At 35.1% G+C, this 19,659-nt stretch overlaps 1 protein-coding gene across 11 annotated transcripts in view; it reads right to left on the bottom strand.

The window, feature by feature from the left end:
* The window catches only part of ARB2A (ARB2 cotranscriptional regulator A), a 423,507-nt gene that overhangs the window by 354,725 nt on the left and 49,123 nt on the right, over positions 1–19,659 (bottom strand). For 9 of the 11 annotated variants that reach the window (XM_060637731.2, XM_060637735.3, XM_060637734.2 and 6 more), the window contains 2 exons: positions 19,252–19,353; positions 14,384–14,484 (listed from right to left, as the gene is read on the bottom strand). In XM_060637731.2, the coding sequence (XP_060493714.1) occupies positions 14,384–14,484; positions 19,252–19,321 (171 nt within the window). In that variant the 5' untranslated portion in view covers positions 19,322–19,353. The remainder of the gene's footprint in view (positions 1–14,383; positions 14,485–19,251; positions 19,354–19,659) is intronic. The other 2 variants (XM_060637740.2, XM_060637741.2) reach the window with 1 other exon arrangement.

Here is a 19,659-nt window from a genome sequence, read left to right as displayed (position 1 = left end):
GTTATATGAGCCTGGATGGATGCTGTACCCACAGTAGTTTGACATGACGGTGAGGAATATGAAGCTTGAGGAGCCTACCACTTTACAGAAAGCTGTAAGCAATCCTATCCCTCAAGATCACTTACCATAAACACAACTGTGAGAAATGGCCTATGTAAAAAGTAGGGAGGGCCTTGCATTCTTAGCATACGTAGAAAAACATGTAAGAGCATGAGAAAGTTGTGCCACAACATTCACCGACCTAGTTATTTCCCTCCTGGCTCTAAATGCATTTATGCCCCATAATACTAAGTAAAGTATCCCTTAAAAATGGAACAAACTATTTGAAGACAACCCAAATACTAGAATGGATGCTGTTATCCTCAAGAAAAGTATACCAATTCTAATATTTGAAGGGTCCCAAACAAAACAGTATCTGTACTATTCAAAAACACTGAAGTAAAGCCTTCCCCACTCATGTATGAGAAGCTCAAACTCTTTCAAGTTTCCTATCATCTTCCATTTTTCCCCCAAAATTTAATTGTGAAACTTTCCAAACATATAGAAAAATTGAAAAATAATACAATAAATACCTTTACACTTACCACTTTCATTGAACAACTGTTAACAACATTTTGGCATATATGCTTTTTATTTCTGTAGGCTTTTCTCCTTTCTTAAGAAACATTTAAAAATAGTATGCTTTGTCCGATGTGTCCTTGTGGTGTCATTTACTTTTTTCCCTATTTCCTATATCTCATGAAAATGGGAAGATACATCTAAAGGTCTGATTAGAGTCAGATTTAAAATATATTACCAGAATATTCAGTTAATACTCTGTACTTCAAATTGCATCACATCAAAAAAACCCCTCAGTGACAAGTTATTCTATTACTAGTAATACTAACTGTTTACTTAAGTAAAGTGCCCATAGTTAGATCTATTTTAAGGTATGTATTTTTCTCTTAACAATTGCAAGAAATCTCTGAGGAGATACTTTGGTACTATGCAAATATTCTATGCAAATATACTATGCAAACAGTCCCTCATATCCTTTAACCTGATGAGATAAGCATCCATTGATGATTATTATCTGAATCCATTAGTTTGTGGAGGGGTTGTACATTAGTTTTATGTTATTAATGGAACAAAATAACCACAAACTTCACAGCTTTAAATAACACAGTTTAGCATCTCACGACCTGTAGATCACAAGTCTGCATTGGTTCTACTGGTTTCTCAGCTCCAGGTTTCACAAGGCCAAAATCAAGGCAGCAGCCTACAGGTTCTTATCAGGAGATTCTGGAAGGAATTTGCTTCCAAGTTCCTTCAGGCTGTTGGCAAAATCTAGTCCAGTGAGGAGGTTGCAGACCTAAGATTAACATTTCCTTGAGGGCTATTAGCACAGGAACACCCTTAGCTCCCAAAGGCTTCCCTCTGGTCCCTGAACCTCAGGGCAACAATGGTATGTTGAATCCTCCTCATGTTTGGATCCTCTGGCTTTCCTTGTGCTACATCTCTCTTAATTCCTCTTCTGCCAAATCTCTGCCACTGACTCTTCTGCCTTTTTGTCAGTTTTCAAAACTCTTGTAACTGCACTGGGTCCACCCAGATAATCCAGAATAATCTCTCTATCTTAAAGTCAGCTGAAGAGTAATCTTAATTACATCTACAAAGTCCCTTCACAGTAGTACCTAGATTAGTGTTTGAGGAAGTAGAAAAATGGGACTCTTCCAAAACGATTTTTAGAATTATGCTATCATAGGTGGCAAAACTGACTTTCTAATTCTATCATATTTACTACTTTTACTAGCCAGAACCCTTTGATAGAGAAGAATATTCCTTCTTTACTAGCAAATGAACTATATAGTTTCTTATAAAAAGATTAGGTGCTCAATTCTTTTCTTTTGATTACCAATTTTTACATAATTTTCAACTGATTATGGTAAATTAACTAGATTTTTTTTTTAAATATTAAGACATGGTGATTTTTTATTAAGTGTTTTATAATCATTAGAATGCTTATTCTGTTTTATCCTCAAATTGACCCAATTTTGGCCAAAAGAAGCCCTTTCAGATTGGCTATTCTGTCCTTTTCACATACTTCCACTAGAGTTGAGAGACTAAGAGAAAATTACCAGGTGTACTCACAACTGCAAAGAAAAGACCCCCCCCCCCCCCCCCCCCCCCCCCCCCCGCCGTTCCCAGAACCAGCCAGGGCGTGCCTGGTTGTGCTCTGACCTAAAGGCGGGAACCAATCAAGTTCTGCTGAGTGGTTTGAAAAAAAGGCGGGAACCAATCAAGTTCTGCTGAGTGTTCAAATTTAAATGTCAACCAATAACAGCTCTGTAACCGAGAAAAATCCCTAACTTGTTTGTGCCTGTCTATAAAAGAAGCTGTAAGATCCTCGCTTGGGACCTCTTAGCATCACCGGTAATGAGTGCGCGGAGGTCCGGGTTCAAACCTGCAATAAATGACCCTTGCCGCTTGGCTTTGACTCTGGACTCTGGTGGTTTGTTCTTGGTGGTCTTTTGAATTTGGGCATATCAGAGTAAGTGTATCCTTTCTGGTAAAACATCACGTGATAGGCTCATCTTCTATATTTCCAGTCCCTGACCTGGAATCAGCCTTTTCTTCAATGACCCCTGGCTCCTTTTACTAGGCAATGCATTTAGACACCAAAATGTTACCACTAAGTGCACTCACTGTTAAGAGGAAGCCACTATCTCCAGGCCTTTTTAGTGAGTAGAACCAGGAATATACATTTTGAAAACATAGTAAGTGTGTAGTGATATTCCAAAATTAAAATTTTTCTCTACATGGGTTTTCCTAACTGCTTTGTTACATTTTGGATCTCTTTTCTCTAATCCTGAAAATCATAGCTCACAATTACATTTACGTATTTACTTATTTGCTTTAAAAACCACATTCATAAAATGGCATAAAAATTATTATACCAGTATCACTATTAACAATAAAACCAATGAGTTAATTTTAACATTTCACTGGCCATTCTCAACCAAAGGACAAATCCAACAAAGGAAGTACCAAGTACTGTATCCAAAAGGCCTCAGAAGTAATTCTTTATTTCCTCTTTGGTTATGTTACTAACTACATATACACTTCATTCTGTTTTAAATTTTGTGGTATGTTTTTTTTCTTAACATATTAAAATGCCAATGGTTCAAAAATCAAAACTATACAAAAAGTTATTAGAGATTTCTCAATGCCATCCCTTCATCTCATTCCTCCAAATTCCCCATAAATATTAATTTCAAGATTATTTTCCAGGTTTTTTTTCAGAAAAATAAAAAAACAACAAATATATGCATTTTCCCCTAATTTTTCACACAAAAGGGAAAATACATCTGTAATTTTGTACAACACTGGCAATTTCTCATCTAAAGGGATTATATGACTTTATTCTATATTCCCATGAGAAACATATAAAAAGGTCCTTTCTTACCACAGCCTGAGTATGCCATCAAGCTTATATAGATTTTTGTAAACCTGACAGGTGAGAAATGTTACTTTGACACAGTCTTCATTAACACATCTCTTGCTCTGAGTGAAGTTAAACATCTTTTCATATGTTTAAGGATAGTTGCATTATTTTCCCTGAACTGCTTGTTCCTGCATATTGCCCACTGGTGAGGATTTTTGTGGGGTTTATTTTGTTTTGTTTTGTCTGGGCCTTTTCAAGTCTTAGAAGAGTATAGTATTCTTTGACAACTTCCTTGCTATCTAATATTACAAGATATTCCAGGCTCATATCAATTGTTTCTGGCCACACACTGAAACATTTCTCCAAAGAATTTGTATTGCTTTAATGAGAAACAGTATTTCAAAACAACAATCATTGATACTGGGTTGGTATTTCAAAAATACAATCAATGCTATTGGGTTCATGGGTTTCATTTAATTTTTTTTGCGTTTAGACCTCTGATCCATTTGGAGTTCATTTGGTGCACATTGTGATGAATGGTCAAATTTTATATTCTTACAAAACATCATCTATCAGTTACTTAAAGTTCCTTTTCCCCCAGTGATTTACAACTACACTATAATATAAACTATATTTCCATGTGTATTTGAAAACTTTCAATGTATTTATGGACTTCGTATTCTGTTCAATTGGTCTCTAAGTTTGTTCATATGTCAGTGCTACATTGTTTTAAAGAGGCTTACAGTTTTTCTCACGTGGGTTGTCTTATTATTTCAGTGACTACTTCTTCAATTCTAAGATGTCCAATTACTAACACCAACCTAGATATAGTATCCCACTTATAGAAATAGATGCTAAAGAGAGATGGAAATCAAAGGAGACTGCTGACCAACCCTGGGTCTTCATTTCTACCAGAGAAAGTTAAATTTGATGTCAGCAATAAGTAGACTAAGAGAGAGGAAGGGGAAAGAAAAATTAGAAATTAAACCATTATAATATTAATAATAAAGTTAAATTAGAAATGTTAAACAGCACAGTTCTATTTTCGATTCCATGCTCCTAGCATTTGCATGGCAAGTTTGGAATATAAAATGATATCATATGTATGCATCCTACTTGTTCATCACAACAGTATGAATAATTTTATTTGCACATTATAGTGGTGTATCAAAAATATTCTTTTTCTAAAGTCATACAGATAGTACTGAGCCAAACTTAGGACCCATATTTCTGGATGGCTAGCCATTTCTTTCTGTCACAACATAAGATCTGTGAATTTCACATTATATTAAGGTATTAATTATACACATATAATCATATTATATTTAAAGATTTTAATATTAAAATGTTAATTTGTATTATTGTTCCTTAAGTTGTTCCTATTCCAAATACCTAAATATGGCAATTGAAAAAAAAGCCTTAAGAGAAGGAGATGGTGGCTGAGTAGGACAACCCTAGGCTCAACCTCATCCCAGGAATACAACCTGCTAACTATCAAACATCCTAAATATGCCAGAAATCAACCTGAAAACTGACAAAACAAACTTAACAACCCCATAACCAGTGGCTTGGAAAACTAGATGCGTTGAATTTCATGAGTTGTTGAAATCAGCAGGGCTTAAAATGTGGAGTTTTAAAGGTCAGTGGGCTTGGCTAGGAGAGAGCCTGGAGGGAACTGCAGTGCCTGGAGACAAGGCAAGCAAACAACCTGGGGGAATAAAGCCTGGAAATAGCAATTGGAAGAGTGTCTAGGGCACACAATGCAGAGATTCTTTGCTCTTCTCTGAGCATGTCCCTGAGAGGCAGCATTCACAGAGACATGGCTCCTGGAACAAAGGAGCTGGCCAGTGCCATTTCTCTCCCTTACCCCTTACCATAAATACAGAGTCACCTGTGGGAAGCAGCACAGCATGGACACTGGCTACCTAATTTACTTACATGAAGTCTCATCCACCAGGAGTTTGTGGAACTGCCTTTCTGTCACGCTTGCCTGAGTCCCAGTGTGGTGCACCCCACCCCAGAAGACCAGCAAAAACCCCTGCCTACACGATGTCTCCAGACCAGAGGGCTCTACAGGGCCTCAGTTCCAGTGGAGGTGATGACAGGTCTCATTTCACAAGCAGACCAGAGCACACCTAGTTGAAACTCGCCACATTCAGGCCAAGAAATAACCACTACCAAAAGCAGGCAAGAAGAGCCACTGCAGAGGACCAGCCTGAAGGACAGAGCAGCCAGAAAACAACAGAAGAGCACACAAAGCACACACTCCCAAAAGTGCTAGGCCCTAGACACTACTGACCCCTTCTTTATAAGGTCATTACTTTCAGTAATAGGAGATATAACTGGCTTTTATAACACAGAGAAGCAGGCAAAGACTTATACAAAATGAGAAGACAGAGGAATTTATCCCAAATGAAAGAACAAGATATAGTCAAGGCCAGAGATCTAAATGAAAAAGATATAAGTAACATGCCTGAAGGAGAATTTAAAGAAACAATCATATGGATACTAAGTGGACTTAAAGAAAGAATGGAAGACATCAGTGAGACCCTTACTACAGAGATAAAAGACTTAAAAAAGAATCAGAGATGAGTAGTGCAATAAATGAGATTAAAAACACACTTGATGTGGGCGCCTGGGTGGCTCAGTCAGTTAAGCAGCCGACTCTTGATTTCAGCTCGGGCCATGATCTCACAGTTCCTCAGATCAAGCCCCATGCTCTCAGTGCAGAGCCTGCTTGGGATTCTCTCTCCCCCTCTCTGCCCCTCCCTTACACATGCTCTCTTGCTCTTGCTTCCCTATAAACATAGGGAAGAAAATCACACTTAATGCAATACATAACAGGCTAGAAGAAGCAGAGAAAAAATTAATGACATAGAAAATAAAGTAATGGAAAGCAATGAAGTTGAACAAAAGAGAAAGAATTACACAAAATGATAAGACTTAGGGAACTCAGTGACTACATCAAATATAATTATATTCATATTACAGGAGTACCAGGAGAAGAAGAGAGAGAAAGGGGTGGCAGAAAATGTATTTGAAGAAATAATAGGTGAAAACTTCCTAATGTGAGGAAGGAAACAGACATCCAGATCCAGAAGCACAGAGTACTCACATCAAATCAACAAAAGGAGGCCAACATCAAGACGTATTGTAATTAAATTGGCAAAGTGTAGTGATAAAAAATTTTTAAAAGAAGCAAGACAAAAGAAGTCATTAATTTACAAGGGGAAACTCACAAGGCTAGCAGATTTTTCAACAGGAACTTGGCAAGTCCGAAGGAGTAGCAAGATATATTCAAAGTACTGAATGGGAAAAAATGTGCAGCCAAGAATATTCTATCCAGCAAGGCTATCATTCAGGACAGAAGGAGAGATGAAGAGTTTTCCAGAGAAACAAAAGCTAAAGGAGTTTATGACCACTAAACCAGCCCTATAAGAAATGCTAAAGGTGACTCTTTGAGTGGAAAGGAGAGAGCAAAAGTGATAATATAAAGACAGGAAACACAAAAGCAGTAAAAATGAATATTCCTGAAAAAATAAGTCAAGGAACCCCCAAGATAAAAGGATATAAAATATAATAACATATACCTAAATTGTGGGGAGGAGAGTAGAAAAGAATGGGTTCAAACTTAAATATCCATCAACCTAATACAGATTGCTATATACAGGAGAGGCTAATGGTAACTACACATCAAAAGTCACAAATAAACATGCAAAGAATAAAGAGAAAGAAATCCAAATATATACTAAAGAAAATCAGCAAAACATGGAAATACAAGAAAGGATGAGAGAAAATCTCCAGAAACAACCACAAAACAAGCAATAAAATGGCAATAAGTACATATCTGTCAATAATTACATTGAATATATATCAACTAAAAGCTCTAATCAAAAGACACAGGGTGTCAGAATATTAAAAAAAAAAAAAAAAAAAAAAAGACACATCTATATGCTGCCTGCAATAGACCAATTTTAGACCTAAAGACACCTGCAGATTCAAAGTGAGGCAATGGAAACATTTACCATGCAAATGGATATCAAAAGAAAGCTGGAGTAGTAATACACTGGACAAACTACACTTTAAAACAAAGTCAGTAACAAGAGACAAACAAGGGCAGTGTATAAACATTAAGGAGATAATCCAACAAGAATATATAACAATTGTGAATATTTATGTATGCAACATGAAAGTACCCAAATACATAAAACAATAACAAACATAAAGGAACTAATCAGTATTAGTATAATAATAGTAGGGGATTTTATCATTCTACTTACATCAATGGACAGATCATCTAAACGGAAAATCAACAAGGAAACAATGGCTTTGAATGATAGACTGGACAAGATAGACTTAACAGATATTTTCAGAACATACACATTCTTTTCAAGTACACAAGGAACATTCTCCAGAAAAGATCACATATTAGGCCATAAAACAAGTCAACAAATTCAAAAAGATCCAAGTCATTCCGTGCTTCTTTTCTGACCACAACACTATGAAACTAGAAATCAAACACATGAAAAAAATCTAGAAAGAACACAAACACATGGGGATTAAATAACATGTTACTAAATAATAAATGGATCAACCAAGAAATAAAAGAAGAAATAAAAAATTACATGGAGAGAAATGGAAATGAAAACAAATGGTACAAAGTCTCTTTGATGCAGCAAATGCAATTCTAAGAGGGAAGTTTACAGCAATATAGGCCTACCTCAAGAGGTAAGAAAAGTCTCAAACGCCCCTAAAGGAGCTAGAAAAAGAACAACAAATGAAGCCTACAGTCAGTAGAAGGAAAAAAAAAATAAAGATTAGAGAAGAAATAAATGATATAGAAACTAAAAAAACAAAACAAAAAAATAGAACACAACAATGAAATCAGGAGCTTGTTCTTAAAAAAAAGCCAATAAAATTTTTAAACCTCTAGTGAGATTTAGCAAAAAGAAAAGAAAAAGGACTCAAATAAATAAAATCACAAATGAGAGAGGGTTAATAACAACCAACACCACAAAAATACAAATAATTGTTAAGAGAATATTAGGAAAACCTACATGCAAATAAACTGGACAAGCTAGAAGAAATGGATAAATTCCTAGAAATGTATAAATTTAGTATAAACTAAAACAGGAAGAAGAAACAGAAAATTTGAACAGACCAATAACCTACAAAGAAATTGAATCAGTAATCAAAAAACTCCCACAAACAAAAATGCAGGACCAGATGGCTTCACACGTGAAAAAAATTATGCCCCTAGTTGTTTTCCTGTGATTCTATCCAAAAATAAAGAGCCATGCACCATAAGACTACTTTATCACTGCTATTCTCTAATTGAGCACATTGACAATTTATTAATTCTTAAAGAGGTAATAAAGATAAATATTAAAGGAAATGCAAAGATCCAAATTAGGCAAGAAAATCAAATCTCTCTTTCATTAGAATTTCTGTTGGATTATGAATTCTCCACTTAATAGTAATTCAGCAATGACATGAAAGAAATAGTTGGGAAAATTTTAAAAACTACATGCTGAGTTTTCATCATTCTACTTACTACTTAACATGATGGCCTTTCCAGTCTTTCTGATCGAGCCTACCAGAAACATTATTCTCAGGCATTCAACTCTAGCATATAGCATATACTAAAGAATTCTATTTTGAAAGTTACACTTTCACACCACTCTCCCACCTCCTTAAACCCAGACAGTATCTTTCTAAATTTAGATAAATGATCCAAACTTATTATAGGCTATATATTTTTATCAAGCTATACGTAGATAGTAAAATAAAAAAAAAAAAATACATATTAGCAAAAGCATTTGTTTGACTATAAAAACGTAACTATGTAAATGTAAGAAGTATTCTTTTGTGTAGTTATGGAACTGCATTCTAAAAACAAACTGACATCTCAGTTTATTTTACTTACACAATAAGTTTAATTTACATAGAAATGACAGAGCATTTCAGGAGCAAGTCTTAAAAACAATTTCTGCTGAATGACTGCTATAATAATCTCCTTAAGAGAGAAATAAACATAAACTAAAACGGCAGTTGCAAAACATACATAGTAGCTTTCCAGTGAAGACAAAATTCAGTATTTAGTAGGAACATACTGAAAAAACACAGAAGGGGTTTTGGTTTAGATTGCTGGCTAAAGTCAGAATCTGTTTCCCTAAAGCTTCAATCCTAAGCGTATCAGAAGTTGTTTATTAAGGCAGGCTTCTAGACAAGAAACTCAAATTTACACTATCTTCTGTATTCCACCCTCACATCCATGAAAAGAAAGGTTTTTAAATGCTTCTATATCCGGGATGTGGTAAGATACTTTCTACAGGTTCTCATTTAATCGAACTAGAGATCTTACTGGTAACAATAAACTAAATTATTTCCAGGATTTAAATGCAAAGGTTTATTTATGTTCTAGGAATTTTAGACAATTATACATGAACTTCTATTTTCTGAATTACAGCGACAGAGGTCTAGAGTGTGACTATGAAGGACAAAAATTTTCCGAAAGAAAATGCCACAAACATGGACTACCTTTAATCAAATAATTTTAATCAGCAAAGCAGTAAAATTCTAAAACTTAGAAATTAAATGGTAATTAGCAAATAATGGGAAATATTTTTACAAACAGGAAAATTATCATTAGCATATCATTTTCCTTTACTCTGATATGAAAATATATCTTTATGTTCAAATTCCTAAAATTAAGAAATTTCCTAAAATGCATAGGTCCAGAATTCGTACTAGTTTATATATGTGTTATCACACTCATTTCCTATTAAACAAATATGAGAACACAGAAAATTTTCCCAAATTGCTAAAGATATGCATAAAAAAAACACTGTGACACAAAGTAAAGTAGCTTGAGAGAAATAAAGCAAACTCATGCCACTAGTTTACTAACATTATTTTCTTTTTTAAAATTCTATTATTTTTAACTTAATTTTTAACCTTGCTAAATGGCATATTCATATTTAAAGTCACCTTATATCATTCTTGGAAGAAGGCAAGATAGGCAGAAAAAAGAGAATCAGAAAAAAGGAACTGGGAAGAAGAGAGAGAGAGTAGCAGAGGAGATGAGAAAAGGCTCCCCAGAAAAGAAGACATCTGAGCCAAAACCTTAAGGCAGGTGGAGGTACGGGTGTTGTGAACAAGGGAGAGAGGGCATTTCAAAGAGAGAAAACAGTATGAGATAAAAGTACAAGGTATGAACAAAGGATAGTATGGTGGTTAAATCTAACTGGAAAGCATAGCTCAGAAATAGAAATGAAGAAATATGGACAAAATATAGGTACACCTATGTATTATTAAATCCCACCATAATGAACACTAAACAAATTCACTATAGTGAAAACTGTTCTTATTCGTATATAACTAAAACTCATACATCTCAATGCTAAAATATAGGAAATGAAATTCAATTAATAACCAGCCTTCAACAGTGAGATTAGTAATGAAAATAAGTATTTCAAACAGGACGTGAGAAGCAAGATGGTATGGAACAAAAGGCTGTTAACAACCAGACTTCCTTCTCCAATTCTTGGATCTTTTGTTGTGACAAGTTTTATGCTAGAAAGTTGTTTACTTTATATATATATATATATATGGAAGTAAATGGGATTGGTACTTGAAGCTCAGGAGTCCAATGATCTAAATTTGAGTTACACTGCATTACAGAATAAATCTTGTGATTTGGGGTGACATTTAGGGCCAACTTTATCATCAACACAAATGTGAATACAGGCACAGGAGGTGAAAAATCTAGATAACGTAGAATATTTTCTCTCTATATAGCTATATATAATCATTAAGTACAAGATACAGTAAAACCTTAGATTGCAAGTAACTTGTTCTGCGAGTGTTCCACAAGATGAGCAAACATTTCTAATAAATTTTAACTTGATGAACGAGTGATGTCTTGCAATACAAGTAGCCTATGACACCAAATGTCATACGATCACAACTGAGCCAATGGTTTTTCTCTGTCTCTGTCTTGCTACATTGTGGGTGATCATCTCATGTGCCTAGATGCTTGGTCTCAGGCTGTGATGTCTGGCAGAAATCAGTGGTTTTTCAGAACTTTGGCACTAGTGTATTTTTTTATCACTTCAAATCACCTATGGACAGCCCTTTGCTTTTCCATACAAGAGTAAGCTTAGGAATGCTTTGTTCCACTCTAGGTCAGGCTGCCTGCAGATATAGACCCTTTCCTCTGCTGCCTTACTGCCAGCTACATTAAATACAGTATGACAAGAGATTATTAATACTGTACTGTAGTCAACATCTGCGCAAGCACATACAATGGCCCCCGTTCAGAAAAAGATTCCTTTGAGTCAATAAATAGTAGTGATTCCATTAGTGACAGTGGAAGTCATCCTACACAATGACCCTCCTCCCTCGTCTCCCTCACACCAACCACAAAGGTTTTTAAAGGTAAGGGCAGGTTCATTTATTTATTTTTCTTTATATTTTGTATTTTCTTTACTATTTTGTATTACATTACAGTATTGTAATCATTCTTTTTTAAAAAAAATTTAATGTTTATTTATTTTTGAGAGACAGAGAGAGACAGCGCGTGAATAGGGGAGGGACAGAGAGACAGAGTCAGACAGACAGACAGAATCTAAAGCAGGCTCTAGCCTCTGAGCTGTCAGCACAGAGCCCCACGTGGGGCTTGAACTCAAGAACAGCGAGATCATGACCTGGGCCAAAGTCGGACACTTAACCGACTGAGCCACCCAGGCATCCCTGTAATCATTTTTATATGAATATTTTTGGAATGTGCAATGAGTCATCTGAGTTTCCATTATTTCTACCAGGGGAATTCGCTTTGATATACAAGTGCTTTGGATTACAATATATTTCCGGAATGAATTATGCTCACAAACCAAGGTTTTACTGTATTTTGATTATCATGGAGTAAGGTCCACCAAAAATTAAATCTGTGACCCTCCCTATGTCCAAAAAACAAAAGGTAGCAGATCCTAGGAGAAAGCAATCACTTGCACATGGGATTATCTAATAAGACACAGTTGCTAAATTTTGAAAGAGATGATGTTAGAGGATACAGATTAAGGCTGAAAAAAGATGCAGATGCCAAAAAAGGACAAAGTTTATTCAGAGAACAGCACCTGTCCAAGTGAACAAATACACATGGCTTATGGAAAAGAGTAAAATGTAAACCCCACATACAAATATAACAAAGCAAACATCCCCAGTTCTTCTCTCAGGTCATATACGATGGATATTCTATTATCAACATATTACCAGTATGCAGCATATAATTAATTCAAGTGGAAATGGGCAGACATCTTATGTGCAGCAGAAATTACTCAGGGCATTACATATACTTAAGATATAAATGTTGGAGGGGTGCCTGGGTGGCTCAGTCGGTTAAGCATCCGACTTTGGCTCAGGTCATGATCTCGTGGTTTGAGAGTTCGAGCCCCGCATCAGGCTCTGTGCTGACAGCTCAGAGCCTGGAGCCTGTCTTCGGATTCTGTGTCTCCCTCTCTCTCTGCGCCTCCCCTGCTCATGCTGTCTCTCTTTCTCTCAAAAATAAATAAAACATTCAAAAAAATTTTTTTAAAAAGATATAAATGCTGGAGAACAATATTAAGAACTTTGAGGGACCTGATATTTTATCCTGTTTGCAAGCTAACAAGTTAGCCTGCTACTGTTTCATGGATACTGCTAAAAGACACTAGACTCCTGTGTCAGCGACAAAAGACTATTACTCAGTGTAGAGCAGGCAACATGAGCTTATCTTCATCTTTCTCTTGTCCCTCAGATCCCAAAAAGGCAATGTGAACAGGCTAAGGACAGAGGCTGAACACACTGCAGAGCTAAGGAACCTCAACATTTATGAAGCCCAGTCTTGTAAGGGGTTGCTTTGCCATTAGTGCAGGAAGGGAGGAGCATTTTCTTGAATAGCAAAAAATATCTGCTCTCTGCCTTGGAGGAATACACAATCTCTGTCTTCCAAGTTGTTTCCTGTACAAAGACCCTCAAAAAGATAGACCACATCAAAAGCTGTCAGTGACTTGCTCAGACACATGTAGAAATTCAAGAGACACATGGAGAATTGGCTCCCAGGAAACATAAATTTAGTTTCATATATTCTTTATGCTACCATTTAACCAGTTTTGTAAGGAATCAAAACAGAAAACAGAAACATCAACTTATCCTTAGAGAACTAAACTAGTGTATAGTTACCACACTTAACAAATGCGTCCATACACATTTTATTAAAAATACTTAACATGACATAGAATGAGTAAAATCTTTGGCTTTAAAAAACATTCACCTGAATGACAAATGACATTTTCAAGGGTTCCTACCATGGGAAGAACCTAAATGGTCACAAGGCCTAATCCTTTATCAAGTCAAAGGTAAGTAGGTGAGATCCAATTTATTAGCCAAACGAGCATCAATCTTCTTCACAGAGATAAGCACTTTTGTTTTTACCTTTATTGAGGAATAAATGTGATGATTTGATATATATTATACACACACAAACACACATTGTAGAATGATAAAGATTAATATTATTAACACATCCATCACCTCATATAATTAACATTGGTAATTTTTTTTTTTTTGGAAGATAAGCATTTCAAGTAACACTTTTCCACCTGGCACAGCAGAGATTTCAACCTCCTAAAAACATTTAAAACATAAAATTTGGCAGAATTTGTTTTCTGATGTAATGACTCACTACCAAATATTAAGGTCATGGGAAGCATACGTTTACATAAAAACATAAATTTTTAAACTTAGAATATGTTTCAAACATAACCATTAAAATAATAAAACAAAAAATGCAAAACCTTTTTCAAGTCTTTTTTTTTTTTTTTTTAGAAAGACTTCATGAACCGTTTTAGCTTTACAACTTTCATTCTGACTATTCAAAATTGGGGGTGGGGGGAGTTAAAGTTGAATATATCACCATACCTCCCCTAGAGCTTCATATCTTTTCTGGTTCCATCTGTGCAAGTCTTCTCGGTAGTTAAAAACAAATGGTTCCCCAGTTTTTATGTGTCTTAACTGCCCCTCTAGAAGATAAACAAACAGTATTGCTATGACTCAGAGCATATTTATAATAATGAAAAGTATGACAAATAATGTCTGAACTTTCTCAGAACAGTTTCATTTTTTCATTAGATTTTTTCCTTCAAATATCAACATGATGCAAACATCTAAATACTGTAAGAGAATGGCCCCACATACTCAATGCTTTGCGTTTTCATCTTCATTACTCTAAAGCAAATTCTGATCTGCATTACTCTAACCTAAATTAACATTTGAGGGCCTATAATGTATAAGGGTCCTTGCTGGCTACAGCTGTGAACATAGTTCCAGTTCCTAAGCTTAAAGGTTACCTGAGGAGTAAAAGCGTAAATATTAAAAAGTTAAGCAACTTTTCAGGAAATTAAACAAGAATGAAGCAAACCAACAATCTAAAACCTGCCACAGGCAACTCATTGTAGACAATAAAGTCTAAAATAAGTTTGGAAAAATGAAAGATCCCTATAGGTTAGAATAGGTCTAGTGTGATTTTTCAACCAGGTCTTGAAGTATGAGTAAGAAATGAAAATAGGAGAAAGGAAGTGAGCCAACAAAGGTTTGGACTGTCAAGGCAGTCAACACTCAATTTTGAGATTTTACTGATAATACTTTTACTAATAATATCAAAGATATAAGCAATCTAGTGTCACAGGCAAAGAAAAACAGGGAGAGGCCTGGGAAAGCCTGGGCATTTCTTCCTAGATCCTTTCCTCTCAGTAGTAGCACTCTGGTCCAGAGAGGTCTCTAAGTGAGGTCTCTAAGTGAGGCAAAAAGGTTACCTCATACACTGGTGAGCATTTGGGTTATAAAATACTTCAGTTTTACGTGCCAGAGAGTGGTACTACTTATATGATATTCTTCAGAGAAATATACCTCCTATTTCCACAGATATGTTTGCTATATGTTCGTTTACCATACGCAATGCCAAATCAGCCATCCTGCTCAAAGCATTCCATAAAGACTCTGTTCATAGCAAACATTAGTCTGTATTCACTAAAAGTTTATAGTATCAGCATGTTTATAAAGAGAAAAGACCAGGCCACTTTGTCTTCATTCTGTCCCAGGAATATTCCCCTGGTAATCAGGAGAGAAACATACCACAAGCCAATTACTTTAACCTACTCTCTCCTGCCTCTACCCAGCAATTTAAAGAAAACTGTATAAAATGGACAGAAAGTTCAAATAATAGTGAACAATCCATTTTAACAGAAACAGAAAGTATTGAGCCAAACTGTGTAACACTGGAGAACATGTTGGGAACCAACAGTAGAAGGCTCAGATATTGGGTCTGGACTCTATGCTAAGAGCAGTAAGGCACAAGAAAGAGTTTAGAGCCCAAAGAAGGACATGATCATTCAGCGTGGAACTTAGTATTTGATTTTCAATGAGGGCATGAAGGAGTGGATAAAAACTTGAAAGTTATAGCACTGAAACTAAACCCAGGAAATATACGACCCCAAGTAAAACTACTTCACTATTTTTATGAATCAATTTCACTACATATAAAAATTAACTCTTTAATATGCAAAATAAGAGCTAATCCTTATTTGTAGAGTTCTCTAATACTCTCAACATGAGATACTGTGTTGGATCACTACAATACTCTTTTTTGGTTAGATGATGCCATATAAATTACAAGATGTATCTGTCTTTCTCCACAGGAAAGGGAAATTCCCATTTAAGATACCAAAGCAGGTAGGGGTGCCAGGGTGGCTCAGTTGGTTAAGCGTCCAACTTCAGCTCAGGTCATGATCTCACAGTTCAGTCCGTGTCAGGCTCTGTGATGACAGCTCAGAGCCTGTAGCCTGCTTTGTATTCTGTATCTCCCTCTCTCTCTGCCCCTCCCCCACTTCTTCTCTCTCTCTCTCTCTCTCTCTCTCAAAGCTCAAAAATAAACATTAAAAAAAATAAATAACTTGAAATGGAAAAGAAAGATGCATGTAATGGGTAAATCTGAAAAAAAAGAAAAAAACAGATACCAATGCAGGTAGATTGAGGGCATCTGCTAATCTAAAACTTATGATTTTGACTAAAATAACCTTAAAGGTACCTGACATATAGTAATGTATAATATTTCTGCAGCTGAAATTTAAAATGTATTTTCTGTGAGACTGCTGTGTGAAAGGGAAGCGACTTACCAAGCCAGTAAGTGACTTTAATAGACTACTTAGACCACTTGCACCTACATCACAAAGAAAGGTGTTTTGTTTCTTGTCTTTCATTTAACTTACTCATTTTTGGATATCATAATTCTCATAAAGTGATAAAGATTCTGATGCTTTAGGAAAAATGGGCCCTGTCAAAAGAGCCAACTATTAGCACTAGTGTTAAAGGTAAAAAGAAGGTTAAGAGGCAAAGAATGTGAGCAGCGTTATCCAGAAAAAAATACCTGATCACATTTGCAAATATGGCATTTCTCAAAGATTTGGACAATCCTGCCAGTGAGTGTCAAAGATCTGATTTACGACACTTTAGCTTAAGGTCCCCTGAAATCAGTTGTAAGGTTTCACATGTACACCTAAAATATGTGCTATTCTGGGAAATGTATCCATATATTTTATCAGATTTGTTATGGAGTCTAGGACCCAAAAGATGCTATCACTTGCCTAAATGAATTAATAAGTTGAAAGTATTTAGGACACTTCTTGGCATGTATTAAGAGTTCAATAAACATCAGGTATTGTAGAAGACAATATTCAAACTCAAATGGTTTGCCACAAGGCCAATTATTTTTTAGTGATACTAAAGTGTGCTTCCTCATAATACTGCACCAGGGCATAGGGAGTATAGGTGAGTGTAAAAGGGGATAAGCCTTTGAGTTCTTCATCAGCAAGGATATTCGAGCTGGGCCTTACACAACTGTAACAATGGGAAAATTGGCTAAGCAGGCATTTTAAACACAAGACGTATTTGAAAACGCACTGTTATTTGAAAGAACAGGTATCAATTTGATGAAGGTAAAATACAATCTCTTCCCCTTTGTTACAAATTGGCTTAAAGTAAAATTTGTATCCAAATTCTTCTTTTATCCAACTACTTTAAAATCCTTTATACAAAATTAGAAGCTTCAATCAGGTAATGAAAATTTGATTTCAAAGCTTTCCTAAGAATTTTTGTCATTATAAAGCTAAAAAAGAAGTCGCCAAAGATACTAAGTTAAAATTTCCCTTTTAGGGGGTTAGCATTGAGACCCAGTTTCCCGTATACAAATCCTCACCTCTCTAGATATTCACCGTTAACCTGAATTCAAAAGTGAACTGTATAATACTAAAAATAAGATCCTTAAAAATGGCATTCTATCCATAGAATTCAACCATGTCTGCCTCATACTGTTAGTCACTATTTATGTAAGACAATGTCCAGGATACTTAAAAAATAAATGGCAAGTGTGTGCAAGGATGCATACATCTTCATGGTATATATACACAAAAGGGCACATGTACATGCAAAAGTGTAGGTATGTACAAAAGTCTGAATGCAATATATGTGGATCCAAGGGTGTGCAAAAGTGTGAAAGGTTGTGTGCATATATATCTGATAATAAAAGGAAAGATTAAAAGTGTACTGCTTCTGGGGGCGTCTCACTGGCTCAGTTGGTATAGCATGTGACTCGTGATCTCAGATCATGAGTGCAAGCTCCACTCTGGGTGTGGTCCCAACTTAAAAAATGAAAACAAAGAAAAGTGTATTGTTTTTTTTGTTTCTTACTCACTTTAAGAAATATTCAAGGAAGATGAAACATAGACTTTGATGAAAAATGATGTCCGATATCCATAGAGCAAACATAGTTCTATGATTTAGCCACAATACCAATATCCCAACCCATCCCTGTTCTGAGAAAATCTAATAATCATTTCAAAGGAAAAAAGGCAATGTTAGTCTGAGTGATCATTTAGTTCTGTCAATTAAAATATAAAGAAATTAAAAAAAAAACCAAAATATTACTACTCATACATATTTTGGCGTAAGATATCCTTTACTAAAAAAAGCATGAAAATATCAGAAAAGAGATCAAAGTTTCTAATATCATCTGTTTAAATCCACTTAATTTTCTAGTATACAGAGACCATCATTATATAAGCAGATACCTATAACTGATAATGCAAACGGATATCTACTATGACATGATAACAAATCACCAATGTAGTGGGTATGGAGCAACTAACAGAAAGCTACACCTCAAATGCTACCTAGCTTGTAACAGCAATGCCCTTCAGGTACAACAGCATGTTATCCATTCAGTGAATCACAATTCTTTGTTACAGAAACATCCCTGTAACTTATGGTATGTTCTCCCAAATCCCAAGTGCAAAGTTTACCTTATTCATAACTTAATTAATAAATTTTAAAAGAAGGATGTTGCCTGAAAAAAATCATGGAAAATTGAGTATTATGCTTTAAAATATGGTCAAAGATAATAATTGGTAGTCATTTCATTTTAAAAATGTGGAAAAGTAGCATCTTTCTATATAATTTAATTCGGAATTACAACCGGATGCCAGCAAGTTAAATGCTCAAGGCTGAAATGCATAAGTCAAATCAAATTCATGTCCATTGGTTTAAGTGATTTGACAATTATGGGAAATTACAATTTGGTTCTTTTGCTTGAGTGAAGAATTTCACCATGAGGGGAAAAGTCATGAGTTCTTAAATACATAAAACACTAACGGGCAAATAAAAGTAGCAAATAACATCTGTCCTATGATTCTATTAGCATGATACATAAATCTTGTATGTAGCATACAACCACTTACTTTCATTAAAAGCATATTCAAATCCTTCCAGGGTATCCGGAAAATCAAGAGGTGGTTCATCTTTTTTCATTAGTTCATCCAAATCAATCCTAGATAATAAATCTAGAAAAGAATATAAAATGTACTTTTATTTTCATAGTTAATTACAAAGATTTCATTTTAAATGGTTTTAAGTATTCTTTTGTTCTATTAGCTTACTTTTTATGTATTGCCTTATTGATAATGCTTTTAAAGTTTCTAAGTTCTTAAAGTGCTATACCATGACAATTTCAAAAGCACTTTCAAAATCATAATTGCTATAACAATCACAATTTTAGATCCTATGTACCCCTATTGTAAATTATGAACTTCTTCCCCTCAAAATATTCAGCTATTAATTTGTACCTTTTTAACCTCCATCTATATAGC

The sequence above is a fragment of the Panthera onca genome, chromosome A1 (genome assembly GCF_046562875.1).
Source record: "Panthera onca isolate mPanOnc1 chromosome A1, mPanOnc1 haplotype 2, whole genome shotgun sequence".
In the NCBI taxonomy this organism is placed as follows: domain Eukaryota; kingdom Metazoa; phylum Chordata; class Mammalia; order Carnivora; family Felidae; genus Panthera; species Panthera onca.
Note: the sequence above shows the minus strand (reverse complement) of the source record. Positions and strands in the feature narration are given on the sequence as shown.